Below are 20,495 nucleotides of genomic sequence, written 5' to 3' on the forward strand. Positions count from 1 at the left end.
TGGCTGCGGTGGCATGCGGTGGCACGAAGTCAAGCCCGTCAAGCAGCGCCAACGGACTGCGTGTGATTAGTAGCCGAAGCCGAAAACCGGAAACCTTTGAAGACAACGGAACTCAACAAACATGGCAGGCATGTGTGCCCAAGGTGATTTTTGAATGACTCATGCCCTGTGCGGTGATACTCGTGAGATCCTGTGTGTATAAAAAAAATCAGAGTGAAAGCACCATATATAACCGCAAAACTGTCTTCGGTGACCTTATGAGGTACAACCTCTCTTTATGGCCTCTTAGATGTGCTCTTGCGTCGTGCCCGTGAGATGCGGATAAACATGCAAACACAAGTAAGCGAGAAAAGCGAGGCTTATTTTCGGCGTTTGTACCAACGCAAGAATGACATTCGCGTACATCACCTTTACAATGAGACCTTAATCTAAGTGCTAAAGTGATTAGATGACAGTCCAGCTCATACACTACATCGCCAGTCCGATTCAAAGGGTCACTGCACGGCCACAATATTTGTCAACAGCGATGTCATACAAGGAGCAGCGTGTGTCGCACTGCTATATTTTGATCTTCGACTGGCCGATTAATTGTGTTTCGTTCTCTCAAAAAAGCTTCTGTACAAGTGCGTGTACACTACAAGTTTAGGGACTCTGGTTTTCGCTCTTCTAGCGTAACGAAAGTACGCGCCCGATGGTCACTTGTGAGCTTATAATGAACTATTCGCGCATTTAATTGCCTAAATTTAGTGCTTACCTTTAGTTTTGACTTAACTTATTTTTAGGGGACTGCTTAAATGCAATTTCCACAACATGTTAATGGCGTGGTTTAGCTTTTGCTATCTACCGCGTGTTTTGAGCAACGCGAGTTAGCTGCCGCTTTGCGTACCGCCGTATTTGCGAGGTGTGGTACTCGCCCATCTCTTGCTTCACCGACGCGGCTGACGTACGTACAAAACGCGCCTGTTGTCGCCATGCGCGTAGATATTGCGGGCATTCTTTAGAGATAAAGGTGGGGTATCGATCATGTTTTGAACAAGCGCATCCTTGCTTTTGATACGATTCACAAGTAGTCTCGACCAAGTGAGGTGAACCGGTTCAGCGCTTGAAGCCTGCTTTCAAAACTTGTGCAGGGATCGCCTGGATCGCCGTCTAAAAGTCAGCATGGAGGTTCCCTGAATGAACGACAAGATGCCTCTGCGAGAGAAACCTAACCTGCTGGATATTTGTAATGCGGAAAACAGAGGAGCGCTTCATTTGTGAGCATACTTAGTTTTACTAATTATAAACCCACGTGGCTGTGAATGTGTAGTATATGTCAAATGCGTGCTGTTCAACCAAATTTTTCTGAAGGATTCATGAAGACTGTCATGATCCAAATAGTGCTGTGAATTAGCATTGATATTTATGTACTGGCTTAACTATCCTCTTTCTAAAAAAAAGAATACGGTGTAAGGAATTCCGAATTTTATGTTAATATACTTAATTATCAATTACAAACATTAATGGTTTGTGAAATATTAAATATCACTAGTGAGTTGAAACACATGGGACAGGGAAGTGTTTTGCAGCTATAAAAAATGGCATCTAGTTCTCTTGGAGGATTCGCACACTGATGAATCTTTTGCTTGCATTTCTGTTCTACTAGCACCATCATTTGACATATATTACTTCGTGTGATGCACCATTACAGAACTTGTACAGAAGCACGGAAAGAGTGATTAAAGAAATGGCATATTAAGATAACAAGTGGGTGTGGTCACTGTTGTAAGAAAACCCTTCAGTTTCTGCCACGCAGTAGGGGTAATGTTCAGCATTAATTTTGCGGTGTTGTGGATGGTTTGAGGGCAATACATATGCATGTAGAAATGGAAGTTGAAGTAGGGCCTTGCGTGCTGCTTGTTTGCGTGTACTATCGTGACAGATGACAGCAGCTTTAAACAGCTGGATGTTGTTCATATTTGTCTCGTGCTATCTTTATAATTTTTTTCCTTCAGTTTTAAAGTCATTACAGCAAATCGCCCACTTTGATGTTGCTACTGCTTGGTGAGCGGCGTGCAAGCTTTGACATGTACTGCCGTTAGCAAAAGTAGCAGAAGCTCAGCATTTCTAAAAACCGCAACTGGACGTCACATGACAGGACAGTTGCCAGTCATTCTAGTTTAAGGTGTACTCGTATGTTTGAAGAAGTCCTTAACTAGAAACAATGATGACATCTTTCCTGGCTGATGCGAAAATGGAGGTCAGAACCAGAGGACAGGGGGAGGAGGAGTTCATTACTTTTGCATGTTATTATGCGTTTAATTAAGTTAGTTTTTACTTGAGAAACACATTCTGTGTAGTTTTCTTCTTTTCCTTTTCCCACAACAGGCTTTGTTACTGAAAAAAAAAAGAAAGATTGTCTAGTCAGTTCTAAGTCATGGATTAAGACATTGTACTAGCACATTGTAATAGATGCAAAGCCTGAGCTACGACCACACATAGTACACCTGTAGGGCACGGCTGTCAACAAGAGGTATAGCGCTTGTTCCTATCGTTGATCACTACCAGGAATGTTATGGGACAGTCGCGAAAAACATTGGGCTGAACTAGATCTTTAAATTACATTTATGAAACTACAGATTGGTCACTGTTATGAGCACATCTTTTATATGCCAGAAAGAATGCAAAAGCTTAAAGCAGGAAGAAACAGTATGTGAAGATTTTAAAGATTTTGATACCAGCTCTCTGTGTTTCAAGCATTTTAAGAACACGTCCTAGAAGGTAATCACTTCTTTACCAATAAAAAAAGAAAGGATTAAGTTACATTTGGATAAACAACAATTCAGTCTGGCAAATTTGTGGGCGTCTCTTGCTCGAAAATAACTGTAATGCATGAAAGTCATTGCTAAATAAGAGACGTTATGGTGGCATCATTGGTGCTTTGATTTTGTTGCGCAATTTAAGAAGTAGATGTTGAGCCATCATTTTCTTTACTAGTAAAAAAGTAATCCATCACTTAAATGACTTTATAGTGTCCCTTTAATCACATACGAACCCCAGCTGTATTATTGGTTATGGCACAAGGCTGTTACAAGTTAGCAGATATTGATGCCTGGTAGAGCGTGTGGCAGATGTGAGTGCATTGATGTGTCAGATAGAAGTTTTTTTGCACATAATAAGACCCTTTAACCAGAGGCCTGCATCACAGTGCCAGCTGATTTCACTGTTTCAAGTTGGAGAATCTGTCTAGCTATATAGACGACTTTTTGGTGTGATGGTGACTAGCTTTACTCTTTAGATAAATGTGTGAGCGAAACTCTCATCTTTTCATCATATCTCAGATGTGGTTGTAACTGTTACATTGAGGTAAGTTTGGACAGGAGTGAATAATTTAAAAGGGCTTCAGGCTCTGCTTATCCTGAAGCACCATTCTTCAGCTACATAAAGAAAAATTGGCTGTATTAATGTTTTTGGTCACAATATGGTATCCTGCAGACCATAAAAGGTGATTTATAAATAACAGTTAGAGAAAATGTTGAAAATTTGATGCAAATGAATATGCAAGCTCTCTGTGCTGCCCTCACATGCCATAGTGAGCAGGAATCCACTTCAGAGGATGGCCATGACAGGCTCTTAACTGGTTTATCAGAGTCATAACGTTCAACTATTGATAAGACTTCATTTGATCTGTGCATGCTTTGCTTGTGAAAATCATCTATAGCTGTCATAATATAGTGCAATAAGTTGTGTGATGGAACCCTTGAAATGATAAACGGTGGTGTTTGTAATCAGGCATTGTGTTATTGCTGCCTATGATGGTGGGCAGTGTAGGTAACCAAAGCACACAGTCTTTAGTGAACATGCATATTTCAGAAGAGGACAATTGATTTTGAAAAGTGACAAGTAATGGTGTTTATTTCTGGTGCTTATAACAGTTTCCCCATCTATACATTACCAGCAGTTATGTTTTCGCTCTGTGACTTGGGTTGTATTTTTGCAAATATTTGTAATTTAAGATTTATTGCACAAACTTCCCACAATGTCATGCTGCAGTTCCTCTGGAGCAAACCATTTAGGGTAACTATTTTAATACATAAAGCATTATGAATGAACATCAAACCTTCTAGCCAGTCTCACAATTCGTCCATTTCAGGTGTTGTCTGTGCCTGTACATGCCTGAAGGGCATCTGTAACCAGAATTTCATTCCAGTTTTATTTCTTTTTGCAATTTGTCACTGTCTTGTGTAACACCCAATCTGCATGAATAATCAGAAAAAGCCAGTCCAGAATGGTGGGTTACATCAGCTGCACAAGATCAAGTGCACGAAAAGGAAGGATTAGAAATTTACAACATGCAGGATTGCAGAAAATTGAAAATTATATCACAGGGGGGCCTAGTTTCCCAACAAAAAGCAACCTGTCTTGTGCATTTGCAATGGTGTGCTTTTGTGTTCCTTTCCTCTACATAAGTGCTTGTGAGGGCACATTTGAGAGACCATCTCTGCCCTTCATTCAAAGCTTGCTCCATATGGTACATGTCAGTGGAATTTAAGAAGAGTCTATAGGTGAAGAATAAATTTAGCTGTAGCTCTATGAAACCTCACGCCGTTTTTGTCTGTTCCTATAGATGGCTGAATTGTGGATCTCTTGCTCATTCTTTCCAGAGGTCTTTGTTTTATTTATGCTTTGTGGAAAAAGTGATATGGAATCATTGCTCACCATTGAAATCACAAACATTTTGTCATCAGGAAATGACATCATTGCAAGAAAGGAGGAGTGAGACTTTGCGCAGCTTGCTGCCTGCCACCTGAAGTCGTAGCACACAGAGGCGAGGCTGCACAGCACCATGGAGGAGAAGCGTGTGGCAGACTACTTTGTAGTGGCCGGGCTGCCTGCCAACCCACGGCCCCTGGAAGAGGACTGCGTGGCGATGCAGCCCTCAGGGGCCAGCTTTGGGTCTATGCCCGTGACGGACATTGCTGTGATTGTGCGCACTGAGGGTGAGACGCCACCACCCGGATTTGAATGCATCGAGCAGACGCCGTTGGGCTTCCCAGCTGACCTAAACCACGGAAGCCTAAGGAGTCCCAGCATATACCTCTGCTACCGCCGGGGCAGGGACAAACCTCCACTTGTGGACATCGGGTGAGTTGTTGCCTTCTTCCTTGTGTACTGGGTCATTCACTCTTGGTGGAGGTGGGAAGGGTGGGAAAGGGGAAAGGGCACCTATAGAGTGTTTAATATAATACGCCAACATTTTATCAATGTTATTGAAACAAAGTGGCTGAAAAGACACTTAATGCAGATAACTACTAATGAAGGTTTGTCCTGCAGGCCTAATTTAAAATTGCAGCTATTGTGCATACTTGAATATTAATAACGCGTTCCTCTAAGGTTATGTTCACACTTGGTCTCGGAGCAGGAGGAAGCGGCAAGAACTTCACAAAATACACCTGTCTAAGCGGCAAAACTGGCAGAAAACCAGGCGGCGAGCCTGATCGGTCTCGGACCGATTTTTTTCGTCATGGCAAATTGAAAAGCCGTTCTGCTTCACTGGAAGCTGCATTAGCATGTAAACATCTGGTTGTAAAATTTAACATCTTCTATTGTTCATTGTCCATTTTTAGGAAGAACTACTAAGTAAATGTACCAAAGCTATTCTTCCTTTTCCATGGTAGATGAAAGTTAAAGATGACCCGCGCAGTTGTGCGAAGTGATAACTTTTAACAGCTGATGGGTCAATGAATGAACATACTGTTTGAAATGGTGCGATGAACAGCGCCACCACGCAGATAAACATATGCAGACTAGATGGATGTGGGCGAGAGTGGCAGTGGTGAAACAAATGTGAATCTCTTGGACGTGCGCGGAAAAGGTTCTCTGCCTGCTTGCCGCTTTCCAAGTGTGAATGTAGCCTAACACTGGACAACCATGTATGTGAATGATCATAATTACCAGCAGGCTATATATATATATGCCCCCTGCTTGACAAAAGCTTCTCCTAAAAAACCTCAACTGCCCTTGTCCTGCATCAACTGAACCCTCTCAGTGCCCACAAACTTCGTAGTCTCTCTGTTCTATCCAATTTTCTGTTGCCCTCAAGTGCATTTCACTTCCCTTGGCACCTTTTATGTGACTCTAGGACGACTGGTTATCTGTTTTGTCTGCATTACATAACCTTCCTAACTTTTCCTCTTTCCGTACTCTTTTCATACAAACTCTGAGCTAATGTGCAGATTTAGTGAATGTTACCTGCTCTTTCAGATGCACTTTATGTAGCTGCAATGTAATTTTGTTGCCAAGTAGTAAACTTGGTGCTTCAATTTTGTGAAACTTTCTGGTTTTATGTTATCTTTGTAAAATGCTTGAGGAGCATAAATAAATAAATAAATAAATAAATAAATAAATAAATAAATAAAGTTGTAAAGGAGTTTATTAGCCACCGACCATTAGAGCAGGGCAGGGACTCCCAGCATGAGCAGCATTTCCCGAGCAAGAGTGCTGAAGGGAATGACCCACTAGAAAGCACTGGAGAGGACAACCCGCTATACTGTTCCAATCCCCCTCTCCAATTACTCCCAAGAACGAAAAGGGAGCCACCCGGTGACCTAACAGCTTGTCACTGAGTGGGTCATAGTAGGTCTTGACGCGGTTGGCATTCACAATGTCTCGTACACGACGGCGCATGTCCGAAGACGGTTCAATGGGTTCAATCTCCTAATTGACTGGGGATGCGCGTTCGACGACTTTGTAGGGCCTTTCACACTTGGGTAGTAGTTTTGAAGAGAGACTAGGTGTAGCAGAAGGACCACACAAGTGTTCCAGGAAGGAAGGTGGGTGCAGAAGTGGTGCTATTGCGAGTGTTCTTCTGGTGCTCTTGCTCATTGGAGATAAAGGCCTTAGTGAGATCGTGGCACTCTTCAGCATGTCTTGCTATGGCAGAAATAGGTGTACATTCAGATGTATCCAGCCAGTATGGTAGAATAGTGTCGATGGTGTGCGACGGGTGACGACCATGCAGTAAGAAAAAGGGTGAACAGCCGATGGTGCTCTGAGTAGCAGTGCTGTACACGTAGGTCACGAAGGGCAGAATGACATCCCAATTTGTGTGGTCGGAGGCGATGTAGATGGCAAGCATGTCGCCGAGCGTACAGTTGAAGCGTTCCGTAAGGCCATTGGTTCTGTGAGGCCAATAAATAAATAAATGACCTACTATGAACATTCTGTAGAAGTTGACATTTTCTTTTATATGCTACAGATACTAGAAGTCAGCTCAGAGGTCGCATCTCACAGGCATTCATACACTTGAGTGGAGGGCCAGATATTAATTTCCCATTTAATTAAAGTGGTTCCACAGCAGTAGTTGTTTATTACTTGCTAAGCTTTTTGATCTAAATGCATCTTGTGGATTCTACATTTTTTCATCCTTGCAGCCTTTTCATGGAATATCGTCTTCAAAGTATGCCTTGGACAGTATTTTTAGCAGCTGGTTAATTTGCCAAGAGTAAGCAGGTTGCTATTATTTATGTGTGCCTGCAGTCATCGTCTGCGAGCTGCAATATTAGATGTTAACACTAGTCTTTCTTTTCCATTTCAAATTTTGCAAGTGAGGGTCAACAATGATTGTGCGTGACAATGGTAATAGGATAGCAAAGTGAAATCTGAATGTAAATTATGTGGTTTGATGTCCCATAGGCTATGCAACATGCTGTAGCAAAAGGGCTCCCGATCAATTTCAGCCACGTGGGATTCTTTAACGTGTGCCTAAAGTATAAACCCCATGCAAGCGATCTTGCACGCGACAGCGACAAGCGACGCGATGGAGATGGCTGTCGCGTTCGCTCGTCGCCTACAAGTTGCACCCCATGCGAGCGACGACTTCGAGCGACGTCTCCCCAGCGTTGCCGGTATGAGGGCAGCAATATAGGCGCCGAAACTAGCGTGACGCGTGCTTTATTAACTTAAGTTGATGTATTTTACTGTAAAAAGCAGCATAAAATATTTCTGAAAGTCTTGCAGTAGGTTCTTATCCTTGCACGTATAAAAATTCAATCGTTTGCTCGTTCCGTGCGACAATCAGAAGTACTGAAGTTATGTACATCCAGTTCCGGCTTTGCGCTATTGGCTAGTCGCTCATAGCACTTCCGGGCGACGAGCGACGAATTCTAGATTTGCAAAACCGAGCGATCGCGCGACAAGACCGAGCGATCTGTTCAAGCGACGGCCCGATCCGTCGCGCGAACCCGTCGCTCGTCGCTGTCGCGCACAAAATCGCGTCAATGGGGTTTAGCCTTAAATCTAAATGCACAAGCATTTTTGCATTCTGCCTCCATCGGATAATGGCCGTGGTGGCTAACAGTTCAACCTGTAATCTCATGCTTTGTAGCAGGACACCATAGCCACTAAGCCAACACGGCGGATAATAGTAGAGCAGGCTACAGCAGCATATGGTAGCAGTCACAGCAGCATCCTTAAGAAACCAGATTGGTGGGCTTGCATGTAATACCCCTGTCACATGAGGCAATTACAGTCACAATCGAGCCCATGACCGACTTTGCCTACCACGATTTGTTCCCTTTCGCAGGTTGTGCAAAGGAGCCATTTGTGATCGAGCAGTTCAATCCCGATCTGGCTTGACCGCAATCGAAAGTGCCCTGTGTAACTGGGGTGGGAATTTTATGTATTGCTCCTTCTTCTATTTCTCTCTTAGCATCATTTGTTTTCTCTTTTCTTTTCTATGTTTTGGAGCAGGGTTCTGTACGAAAACAAGCAGCGTGTCATGGCTGACAGCGAGATTCTCAAGAAGACACCTTATGGGCGGCCGGCCAATGTCAACAACAGTGGCTCTCGAACATTCCTCACTTTTCGCAGGGCTTCTGAAAATGCCCCGTGCAATCAGTTGGTTGTCACTGACCTCTGTATCATTCTCGCTAATAAGGTAAGCACTTCCTGTTTTGCTAACTTAGCAAGGAAATTGCTAAATTGAGAAAGTTATCAGTGACCTGAATGACAACTTTGTCTTCGTGGAGTGTTACCAACATTTTGAGTGAGTTTTTTGTGGTCCACTTAATGTTTCTTGTGGCATTGTCTGAATGACTGCTTCTTGGACCAGCAAAAAAGCCAACTGTCGACTTTTGTAAAATGCGAGATTTCTGCATTGCGCTGGTGGAGGCGGCCATGTGAATATTGTGTTTCCAATAAAATGATTTTATGTCCTATAGTTCACTAAGTCACTTGTGTTATGTAAAATGACACACTATGTGGATAGCCCATAAATTGCTTGGTAGAATTCCTCAAGGCACTTTGGCTAAGTTCAGTGCTTCGCCTTGATTTTATCCTAAAGGCGGAATACATGTGCCTCCATTTGTCACTTCTTCAAAAGGCTTACCAAAAATCTTATTAGTGAGCCATTTGGTTGCATGAAAGCTGCTTTTCTAGACAGAGCAAAATCTTGAAATCTCGTATTGTTTTAGAAAACCTGATTTTAAGAAACCTGATATTGCTTTAGAAAATGTTGCCTTTTCACATTCTGACTGTTAACTTGCTTGCCACCACAGTGAGTAACTTAAAGCCACATTTAAAAAAAAATAAGGAAGACATGTAAGAACAAAAAAAAATTTAAGATACAAAATTAATGAGCAAGTCATCATCATTGTCACTTAGCGACTTTTCATATACATTGAGCATTTTGGCGTACAACCAGGTGACATTGTCCAAAAAAGTTAACAGGATTGGTGATCTATGTTTCAAGCTTGATAATTAATGCTCTACATATTAGAGCAATTTGATGAGATTAGGCAGACACAGACCAGGGCAGAAGAAAGCATTTTCTTGCTGCAAAGGTAGTGAATTATTTCTTGACCAGTAGATTACTGTCCAAAGCCTTGTTAGCGCTTTATGTAGTTTAGTAGAAGAGAGGAATTAGCTCACACACGGTAACGGTACCCCTTAGGTAAGGCAAGTTTTCTTTTTGCTGAAGTTGCCTGTATATTGCATCATTTACTTTTTCTGGTAATTTAACTTGTGTTAGTTTCATTAATGCGGCCAAAATGCAAAATTGGTGAACTTACAATTAAGAATGACAAAATGGTCGTATTGGTAAATAAAGATAATAGGAGACAGAATGGATTCATTGCGCTGTAACCCCGCCTTTCCCTTTGGTCGCGAGATATCCACCCCTCAAAATACCTAGGGAGAACCCTCACGTAATTGAAAGTATTTTCTAACAGCTCACGAAAGCATTCACACAATGATTGCTTGTGTTTTGTCAAATGCTGGTATACATATGTATATACCTCTTAATGTTTGATAGCAACAAGGAAAAGCACTCTTGTAAAATGTGGTTACGATGTGCAGAAATTGTGTAGAGCAACATTTGTTGTGCATTAAAAGAAAGATAGAAAGTATTTGAGCTTAGCAAACAAAGTTGCTCTTTCAGAATCAAGCTCAGACACTTTTGTGGGAAAAAGAAATTGGCCTATGAAGTGGGCAGGTGTATGGGACAACATTGCAATTAAAGGAATGTACAATCAAAGTTCTTGTATCACACATTTCATTTCAGGAAAAGTGTGCCCTAATATATGTTTGTTGTACTGCAATTCTTCAGCAGATGCTGGCCAATATTGAAAGTACAGCACTGATATTTTCTGGTTACAAAGCAGGCAATGTCTTCCTTCTTTAATTTTAGGGTGAGACGCCACCTCATGCATACTGCAAGATTGACCGCAATCTCAATAAAGGCATGGTGAGTGCGTCAGGTTTCTTAATGCTCAGTTCTTTTCATACCTAAATCTTTGAGCACCAGCGAAATTATGAAGTTCAAACATACTTACTTTGAATGGCGTTATTACACAATTATAAGAGTACATGTATGATACTGGGGAGAAAAAAAAAGAAAAAAAGAAATTCATTTCATCACTAATGCTAAAACTGCAACATGTACAAATGTTCGTGACCTTAATAGCAACTTCTGCATATCATAGATGGAAAAAAAAAACAGGAACTTCCATAGGAAGAAAGTTGCTTGTACATTATCTATTTGGAGACATAAAACTGGGGACCACACCTTGCATGTTAGCGAAATTTCACAAATGGGCACAGGAAAGCTTGAATTTGCTACTAATTTGCCATGGTTCACCATGTATTTCTGTTTGGTGTCAAAGGATGTAGCTTGTGGAAACAATTGAAGGTATTGCACAAGGCCATCATATTATTGACATGCATTAGCTGCAGAAGTTTGTGTGAACAAGCTGGACTCATTTATGACACTTCTTGCAGAAATTCTGATCGTGGAAAGTTAAGAAGAGGATGAATTGTGATGATAATAGCTGCTGTGACTTCCAGGGTAACATTACTTATGATAGTTCAAATTGTTGTAACCTGTGTACCCTGAGAGCCACTGAAATTGAGTAGTTGTGTACCCAACTACCACAGCCTCATTGGTCTTCCCGGTTTTCACAAAGGCTCACAGTTCAAGTTAGAATAAGACAAAACAGAAAGGTTGTCAATACATTCTATTAATAGGGTTACATTCTCACATTTGCAGGTTGGCTCAGATGTTTATCTTTGTTACAAAAAGTCCATGAACAGGCCTAGTCTCATTTGCTACGAGCCAGGTAAGCCACCTGTTTTCTTGTAATCACTTTGTCTCTTCCCTCTAAAGTTGCAACCTTCCTAAAGTGGCACACAGCAAATGCTTTGCTCAGATAGCTGTCTCCTTTTTGATGAAGAAAATAAAAACGAATAGCTCTTTGCATAAAGCAACTGAAAAGGCTTGCGATATCAAGTCATTGTGTGTCACTGCCTCATGTGCTGTTGGTCAACAGTTGTCACTTCATGTGCATATTGAAGGTAATATTGGTTGCCTTACAAGGCACCAATATTGGGTGCCTTCGTGAAGTTTCTATGTTTTCTACGATGTGGTGTTGTGGTGCCGTCTGACATGTGCTCAGTGAATGGTTACTGTTACCTCTAAAGTTTTATCGCACAGCTTTGTATCTTTTTATGCTGTTCCTGTCTTTTTATGCTGTTCCCTGCTTTAAATTTTTAGTTTTTTTTTTTGGCATGGTCAGGCATATGACATACAAGAGGCTTGAGACAAAATGATGCCAACCAGTGCAAACAATAAATATGACTTGCTGTAGCAATTATAATTTTGTGATTGTACATCTTGGATGCATATATGACATATAAAGGGCTGTAAGATATATATAAGAGGCTGTAAAGATACATATAATATAAAACGCTATTGCAAGTAAAAAAAAATAATGAAAAAGTTTACTCATAAGGGGTTAAGTTAGTCATGATAAAATCTATAAGCAAATTTGCATGTTTGCCCTCCCCCCACCCTTTTCTTTTTGTGTCGAGTGCTTAAGTAATAAAAATGAGACTTGCTGAATGCTTGTGGAAAGGAACTTGTACAAGGGAATAGCACTATACATCTAGTTGATTTCAAGCAAGTTAATGCTAGTTCATGGCAGTGCTGCTGTCAGGTATCACAAGAGTGTTGCAGAGATAGTCGAACTTGCTGATATGTGAATAACAGGGTGTTCTGCTGACATTGAAGCACTTGTCAGCAGTACACTAAATACTTGCACCAAGGTTTTGCTATTTGTGCTTTTAGTAATGATTTCTGAACATGACTATGGCAGTCATGCATAATAGGCTCAGTGCAATCGCTATGACTATTTTTCACAGCAAGTGCACCTCACAGCCCCCAATCTTGAACATTGCACTGACTTTTAAAATTTCTTTTTGTAAAGGTGTTTGAGTTATTCAAGATTGTTTGTGGCATTTCAATGAGCACTTGCTCAAGCTATGTAGAGTTGTGCAGTTGGGACCTGCGTGCAGTGCAGTTCTTTGCACTGAGTTGAAAAGGTGTGATAATATTGCCCAGCCAACAGCGTCAAAGCCAGAGCTTCATTTATCCCACAGAAACTAGCAGGCATTGTGATTGTTCAATTTTTTCATTGTCCCGGTGCTCATTACTTTTCATTCAGCTGTGCTGGAGCGCTTCCCACGGGAAGACTACGCAAGCTTTCCCCTGCCCGAGCAGGTGGCTCTCTTCTGTCTTCCCATGGGTGCCACCGTTGAGGCCTGGCCCAAGAAGGCCAGCCAGCCCAGGCCAACCTTCTCTACCTTTGTGCTAACCCTTGGCTCAGCAGACAAGGTACTGGGATCATTACCATTCGTAATACCTATTGCGTTCTATTGTAAAGAAACAATGACAGCATATGCGCAGAACATCTTTTACATATTTGAACAAACAGAGTCCCTGTTGTCAAGTGGCTGCTTCGGGCTGGTATATTATCTCTCGATTCATTCCACTCAATTCTATGCAACTTTTAACGTCCACTGTTCACGGCTGGCAGTTCCCGTCGATAATCACTCTGACTGCTGATGAAGTGTAAAAAGAAATGGCGTTTGCATAGAATCGTTACATTATTTGAGCCCACAGGATGTCACTTTCGAATCTATTTGGTTGGCTAAGCCATCGAAAACATATGTGATAAAAGAAACTTTTGGGCAGGCACACTTTCCATCTGTATTATTATTATATTGTGTACTATTTGTCAAGGTAATTGTAAGGTAGGTGGTGTAAATTTGCTGACGTTAAAGCAATATGGCCACTACATTTTTGTGTTTCACTTTCTCTGTTGTTTTACTAGGTATGTGCTGACTCTGCAACTATGATAAAGCCTTAGCTGCTTGAATGTGCAGCAGATGAATTATATCATCTTTTAATGTGACCAGTTCCATATGTGCCCCAAGTGCAGCTTGGCATTGTGCATAAAGCAGGCCGCATTTGATATAGTGTCAGTAGCAGACAACGGTCAGGTGGTGTCACAAACTATGGGCAGACTAACACACTTTTCTGCCTGATGCAGGGGGGGATAAGGCAACACCATGTTGCCTAAAGCAGTGAATGCATTGAACTACAGTAATGCCTCGTAACGAAATCGCTTTACTCAAAATATATCTTTATTCGAAAATTCTTCTGGTCCCGACTCAAACGTATGCATATTAAGCCGCATTACTCGAAGCGTACAAAGAGCTTGACCCACTTAAAGCGAAGTGGTGAGCGGAGGCATCGCCAGCCACAAAACGGCGGTGATCCATTTGCGCATGCAGTGTCAAATTAATACTGCCGACGAATTAGTCTCGTGCAGGCACAGAAAAGACCACAATAGTACCAAACTCACGACCGATGACTGCCTAGTAACAGGTACCAAGCAAGTACCAAGTGCTCCCAACTGTTTACTCTGGAGTGAATGGAAGCTGTCAGAGTCCATGGTGTAGCGTGCCGGAAATCTTTAATCTCAGTCGCAGTTGCATTGCTGGTGTCCCTCATGATAGAATATACACGAAAATAAAGTTTTCGTAACGCTTTGCGATGCCAGAAAACAGCGGTTTGTTGGATGCTGAAAAGTGGCCAAAAGACCACGAGCAGACTTGTGTCATAGCATTCCATGAGGTGCGCTTGATGAGCAAAGTTTTATCACCCTAAAGAGCACTGCTGGCACTGAAACATGCCGAAAAGCACAAAAGAAGTGTCCTTCCGGTTATAAGTGCCATGTTTGTTGTGAGGAGCTATGTTAACAAATTGGGAAGACGACTTTGGGGAAGCCGGTCTAGAAATTTGCTCGCCGCTCGCCATAATCTGCCTGCATCGCAATAAAATGCCGCCCCTAGCTTTGTTGCACTTTGACAGTACAAATCGACCGATAACTTGCTGAAAATGCAAAATATCCGAGTGTCGCCAGCGGCGAGTCCATCTGTCAACATGGCGGGTCAATGCAAGCTGGTGTTTCCCTGGCGATTTTCTCAAGCCGGTCATGCTCGATTTGCGTCATCTAACTTTGGACAAACGGTCTAAAAAGAAGAGAAAACGGACGCAACAGCGCGTGAACACTGTCACTTGAACCGTAGAATTAGCACAGTGTCATCGACAACGGTGTGCCAAAAAACTCATTTTGCAAACTTCACGGCTGCACACCCCGGGGAAAAATTGCCCAGTGATCATGCAAAGCCCCTACTGCAAAACCGCTCAGTTTTCACGATTGCACTGTGTACCCACAATGAGGGGCTAATCGTTTTTTGAGCACAACAAACATAACCTCAGACTCGAGCCACGGCATTTGCGGCGCTTTACAGTGTGATACTCCCGTAGTCTTCCATGACCTCTGCGCCCCTCCCTATAAAAGGGGCCACTGCATTCCCCTCCTCATTCGCTCTCCAGTCTGCAAGTCATTTGGACCCCAGTCACTCCTCTCGCTTGCCTTCATGTCAACTCCTTTCCTCCTCGCAGCCAGTTTTGACGTCACAGCTCCTCCAAAGTTACCCTCTTGCGGCCTGCCCTCCCGAGCACACAATCTTCCACCAATAGGTCCCCTTCCGCGGTTCCTGCTTCTTAGTCTCCACAACTCTGATTGCCTTTCTCCCGCTACACATGAAGCCGATGCTAAGCCCGCCATTTCAGCCGTTGCCATGACCAGCGCGCACTGACGAGGAAAGCGAGATGCCCTCATAACATTTTGAAGCTTCTGCCTTCTGCGTCGCCCACCGTATTCAGTCACTTTGGCGTCGACGGCATGTGCATTTGGATCCTTGCTGCAGGCCATGTGAGGGTGTGTTATTCAGAGTGCTTCGTTAGGTGTGCCTCGCGTGTGCTTTTGTGGTCTGCCGTGATAAATGGCTCCGCCAGTCTCCAGGCAAAAAGGTCTGACTTTGGAGGAGGGAGTTATGCTTATAAAAGAAGTGGAAAAGGATGGCTGGCAGAAAACTGTCATTGCGAAGGAATTCAACATACCGCCGTCTACTTAATCAACTGTATTTAAAAACACGGAAACTGTGTTGGATGGCTTTGGAAAGAGCTTCTTAGCGAAGCAAGAAAGAGGAATTGCGATTCGAGATACCCCAAAGTGAAAGGTGCACTTCTACAGTGACTGAAGAATGCCAGGAGTGCAAATCTCCCCGTACATGGACCTGCACTTACTGCAGAGGCTGAAGCTCTTGCCCTCCAAATGGGCCATAAAGATTTCAAGTGCAGCAATGGCTGGCTTGTGGGCTCAAGAAACAACACGGTGCGACCTCAAAGTCGATCGTTAGCAAAAGTGCAGCCGTGAACCGTGACACTTTAGACGTATGGTGCCAAAATCAGCTTTAAGCTCTACTTGAAAAGTATGAAGACGAAGACATCTGCAACCGACCTGAGGCTGCATTTTTCTACAAGATGCTACCAAATCGCACGTTTACTACCACTGGCACATCCTCATTTGGAGGAAAACAGAGCAAGGAGTGTGTCACGGTGCTGTCTGGTGCCAATGCAACAGGTGAGGACAAGCTGCCCTTGTTGATACTGGGGAAGGTGGAGAAGCCACGGTGCTTCCGAAATGCAACTATTCCCAAGGAATGCATCTACAGAAGTAACAAGGGAGCATGGATGACTGCTGCTATTTTTGAAGACTACTTGTGCCTTCTGGATAGACGGTTCGCTGCAAAGAATCGGCAAGTGCTTTTCATAATTTACAGTTGTCCGAGCCACAAGAAAATGGACAACCTCAAGGTGATTACTGTTGAATTTTTGCCTGCAGACACAACCGCGGTACTGCAACCGATGGATCAGGGCATCATTGAGACCACCGAGAAGCTGTAGCACAAGGCTCTTTTGCAGTGCGTGCTCACAGCATATGATGCCAGCAAGAGATGCACATTGATTTGCTTGGTGCGACCCATTTGCTGAACATTTCATGGAATGAACTCGCACCTTCGAAGGTCGCAACTGCTTTGCGCACACCAGCTTTGCCTGTGCCGTCGTCAGTGACCCTGACGATGACCAGCCTGACAATGACCAGACTTGCAGCGATCTGTATGAGGCTGTTTATAAAATATCTGGCCAAGAGGTAGAAGGCGACTTTGAGACATTCGCGTTGGCTGACGCTGCTGCTTCCACTGGTCGCCCCAGTGACGGATGCGGAGATACTAATTGACACTGTTGGTGGGCCCGACGAGGACGAAGAGCTGGCAGATGAAGAGCCACGTGAAGTGCCAACTATGGTGCAGATGTGGGATACCTACGCCTGCTGTGAAATTAGGTTGAATGCATGGGCGGCGACCACAGCCTCATGCAATGCTTCTTCAAATTTAAGCAGGGGTTGCTCGCACTCGATAAGAACTTGGAAACAGCCAACACTCACTGCCTTTTTTGCACCTAAATAAAGTTTCGCTTCACTGAATGCATTGTATTTTGACTTCCTTGCAGTTGTGATGCAAGTAAATCTTGACTATTTTAGCTTTGCACAAGTGGTAACATATTGAAAAACCACTTGTAACAAATTTTTTTTCGCCATCCCGCTGACTTAGTTATAATGAGAAATTACTCTATTTCCTGTGCCACCAAAGCACTTTTTCCATCCCTCTTCAATTGCTATTTCTTCACCTTCAACATTGAACAGACCTAAACTAAATGGTTTTCAGCTGTTGCTTCTCTAGGGAATAAAAAGTGTCCCTCTCACCTTTCCTTTCCTTTTATTTTGTCAAGTTAGGCAGATTCGGAAGTCTGCATTGGCAGTGCACATGGTTCAGCATAAGTACGTGGCATTTGGTAACACTTTCAAGGCATGGCATGCATTTATTACACCAGGCTGATGGGTGTACAATGACACATTGAGTGGTTTGTAATAGCAAGTGACCACTGCGTCTGATATACTCTATATCACTTGCTGTCGGCTTGATGCCAGACCCAGCAGTGCACTTCTGTTTGCTTTAAAGAGGTCGTGGTGAAAGATGATGTGAATAATTATTTGTTGCTTACTTGAAGAATTGAGTTTTCATACCATAGTTACTGTGCTGACTACTGTTTATTAAGGAAAAAAGAAAAAAAGAAAAAGAAACTTTGTCGGTGCTTCTTAAAGAACATCTATTTGTGCAGTGAGGCAGTGATGTCAAGTGGTCGACCGAGAACAAGGTCTAGGCAAAATGTCTAGGTACTTGCTGTGGCAATTCAACAAGGAGCTGTAAATATTTTATGTAAACTGTTTAATTTTGGCATTATGGTTGCCACTTTGCCAATTACAGGACTTTTCATAAGATGCTCTGATTGTGAAGGCTCTATTGTACCTGTGGTACTCTCTGCTTCTTATCTACGATTGCCTATATACATGCCCTTTGTATATGCATGTGTGTGCAGGTGTACGGAGCATCCATCACTTTCTATGAACGCTTTCCTGAGGAGCAGCTGACCGATGCTCAGAGAGCCCAGCTGAGTAGCAGTAACAGGTCAGGCCAGCCCCAGCCAACTGAGGAGGAGGTCTTTTCAGCCAATAAATCCATCTGCTTGCTTTCACACTGGCCCTTCTTCCGCACCTTTGAAAAGTTCCTACGCTTCCTTTACCGACTGTCCTTTGTCAAGAACCCCCGTGTTTCAGTGGAAAGGTGAGTGCTTTATAAGCTGTCTGTGAAGTGACGTTCAGAAAGTGAAATCATTTGTGAAAGCAAAATCTTTAACTCTGGGGTCTGATTTACTTTAAAAACAACAATGGGCTCCTTACCGTTTTGGTGTTTCTGTTATCCAATGAGACTTGTGAAATTATAGTAAATGCCAAACACCAAAACGCATGCAATAAATGAAATCTGGGTCTATTAAAACTTGGTATTCAAAGTTATACTCTTTGCCTATGTTGTACATAGTGTTTAGAAGCATTTCTGTTGGAACTGACTTTTAAAGGCTCTTGACCATGTTAGCTCGCATTATTGCTAAGCTGATAGTCTGAGAAATGAATCAAGGGATGAAAACTGGAAGGAAACTGTATGATCATTAGAGAGGCTGCGGTGTTTCACACCTTGCTAAATAAATAGCATTTGTATGCTTATTCCTAAGTAGAAAAGTTCAAAATAGCTACATCAGAAGATTGGTGTGTTGCCAGAGACTACTGTGCCATGTTTTTGCATGCTTTGCTGCTAAAGCAGTGGTCGTGTAATGTTTCGAGAAAGGCACATTAGCAAGTGGTGATGTTGTGTGATATACAATTTAAATAATCCGCTATAGTGTTATGCTGCTGAGCAAGAGGTCACAGGCTTGATCCTGGTTGCGGTGGCAGCAATCCAATGGGGCAGAATTCAAATATGCTTGTATGCCATGCTCTTGGTGCACATTAAAAATCCCTAGGGGATCAAATTTAACCTGGAGCCCTCTTTTGAGGTGTCACTCATAACCCACTGTGCAGTTTTGCAATCTTAAACCATACAATTTAATCTAACTTAATTAAAAAGTTATTTAATTACCTAATAGTTTAATACAAGCTAGGAGGTGCATGAAGCTCAATAGGACAGACTGGTGGGCTAGTTGGTATGACATTTGCGCAGAAGCACATGGACGAAGAAAAAAAAAAGAAAAAAAAACGAGACGCAGCGCTGTGTCCCGTCTTTGTCTTTCGTTCAGTTTCAGTTCAGCTTAAGCCATTCCAAATTGCAAGTAATGAATTTCAATAAGAACTCAGTGAAAGTGAGGGAAATACATTAAGGCTCTCCAGAAACCAGAAATGTGATCAATTAACCTAATGGCATTGAAAAAAAAAAAAAAAGCTGTTGCTTCACTAGCTGTGGCAGATATTTAGCTGAGAAAAATGGTGCACAGGTGTAGCAGACATTGGGCAGGGCATGCATCACATGACTTTGTGCAGCTATGTTGTGACCCTGTGCGCCGGTGTTTCGCTCACACTGGTACATGGTTCACTTCCACAGCATAGTGCTACAGTAGCAGCATTTTTTGGGCTGTAATATGATAATTGCAAGTGATGAAAAAGCAAAATAGAGGAAAACAAATTAAGGAAGACCACATTGCCACTGTTTGACAGTAAAGAAGGTGATAAATGAGCATGAACAATTAAAATGTATGTTTAGTTGGTGGGTATTCCATGTCCTTCCACTATCATAAAAAGATTAGCAGAGACAATGTGCAATTCGTGGTCAGCCTACTCTCTGCCACACTTATCCTAAAAGATGCACGGTACTCTGATCTTTGTGGTCTTTGCTGTAACCACCGTAATGCGCCAATACTTATGCATACTGGTATTGCAGACATAATAAAGGAGGAAATATGTAAAACATGAAAGGTAACATATGCTGGTGAACAATGAAGTAAAGAAGTGTTTCATACTTATACAGTCGAACCCAGGTATATCGAACCCTGATATAACAAATTATTGTGTATAACAAACAGCTGTAAAATCCCCCCTGAAGAACTTTGTATCGAATTTTTATTTTATATATTGAATTATTGATATATCGAACTATTTCGCAATACCCTTCGAGATCGATATATCCAGGTTCCACTGTAACTGCTTCCAGAATCTTATAAAAAAGTGGCACTCTTTTAAGTTCACTTCTGTTTTACCACAGGTACATCTCCCACTTCATGTTGGACATCCCATTCCCTTCTGTACAGCGACCAAGGATATGGATACAGGTGAGGGATATCAGTACAGTCCGACCTCTGTTAACAAGATGATTTATAGCTC

The 20,495-nt window shown here is 42.5% G+C and overlaps 1 protein-coding gene across 11 annotated transcripts in view; it reads left to right on the forward strand.

Annotated features, from left to right (window-relative positions):
* Nucleotides 1-4: 4 nt before the first annotated feature.
* Nucleotides 5-20,495, forward strand: part of Crag (DENN domain-containing protein Crag) — a 112,720-nt gene continuing 92,229 nt past the window's right edge. For 6 of the 11 annotated variants that reach the window (XM_065452472.1, XM_065452792.1, XM_065452838.1 and 3 more), the window contains exons 1-9: nt 109-262; nt 1,131-1,256; nt 4,728-5,124; nt 8,731-8,917; nt 10,667-10,723; nt 11,525-11,594; nt 12,978-13,147; nt 18,167-18,411; nt 20,377-20,443. In XM_065452472.1, the coding sequence (XP_065308544.1) occupies nt 4,826-5,124; nt 8,731-8,917; nt 10,667-10,723; nt 11,525-11,594; nt 12,978-13,147; nt 18,167-18,411; nt 20,377-20,443 (1,095 nt within the window). In that variant the 5' untranslated portion in view covers nt 109-262; nt 1,131-1,256; nt 4,728-4,825. Of the gene's footprint in view, nt 340-868; nt 944-985; nt 1,010-1,130; nt 1,257-4,727; nt 5,125-8,730; nt 8,918-10,666; nt 10,724-11,524; nt 11,595-12,977; nt 13,148-18,166; nt 18,412-20,376; nt 20,444-20,495 lie in introns of those variants that run through there. The other 5 variants (XM_070531774.1, XM_065452580.1, XM_065452521.1 and 2 more) reach the window with 5 other exon arrangements.

Source organism: Dermacentor albipictus, chromosome 1 (assembly GCF_038994185.2).
Source record: "Dermacentor albipictus isolate Rhodes 1998 colony chromosome 1, USDA_Dalb.pri_finalv2, whole genome shotgun sequence".
Lineage (NCBI taxonomy): Eukaryota > Metazoa > Arthropoda > Arachnida > Ixodida > Ixodidae > Dermacentor > Dermacentor albipictus.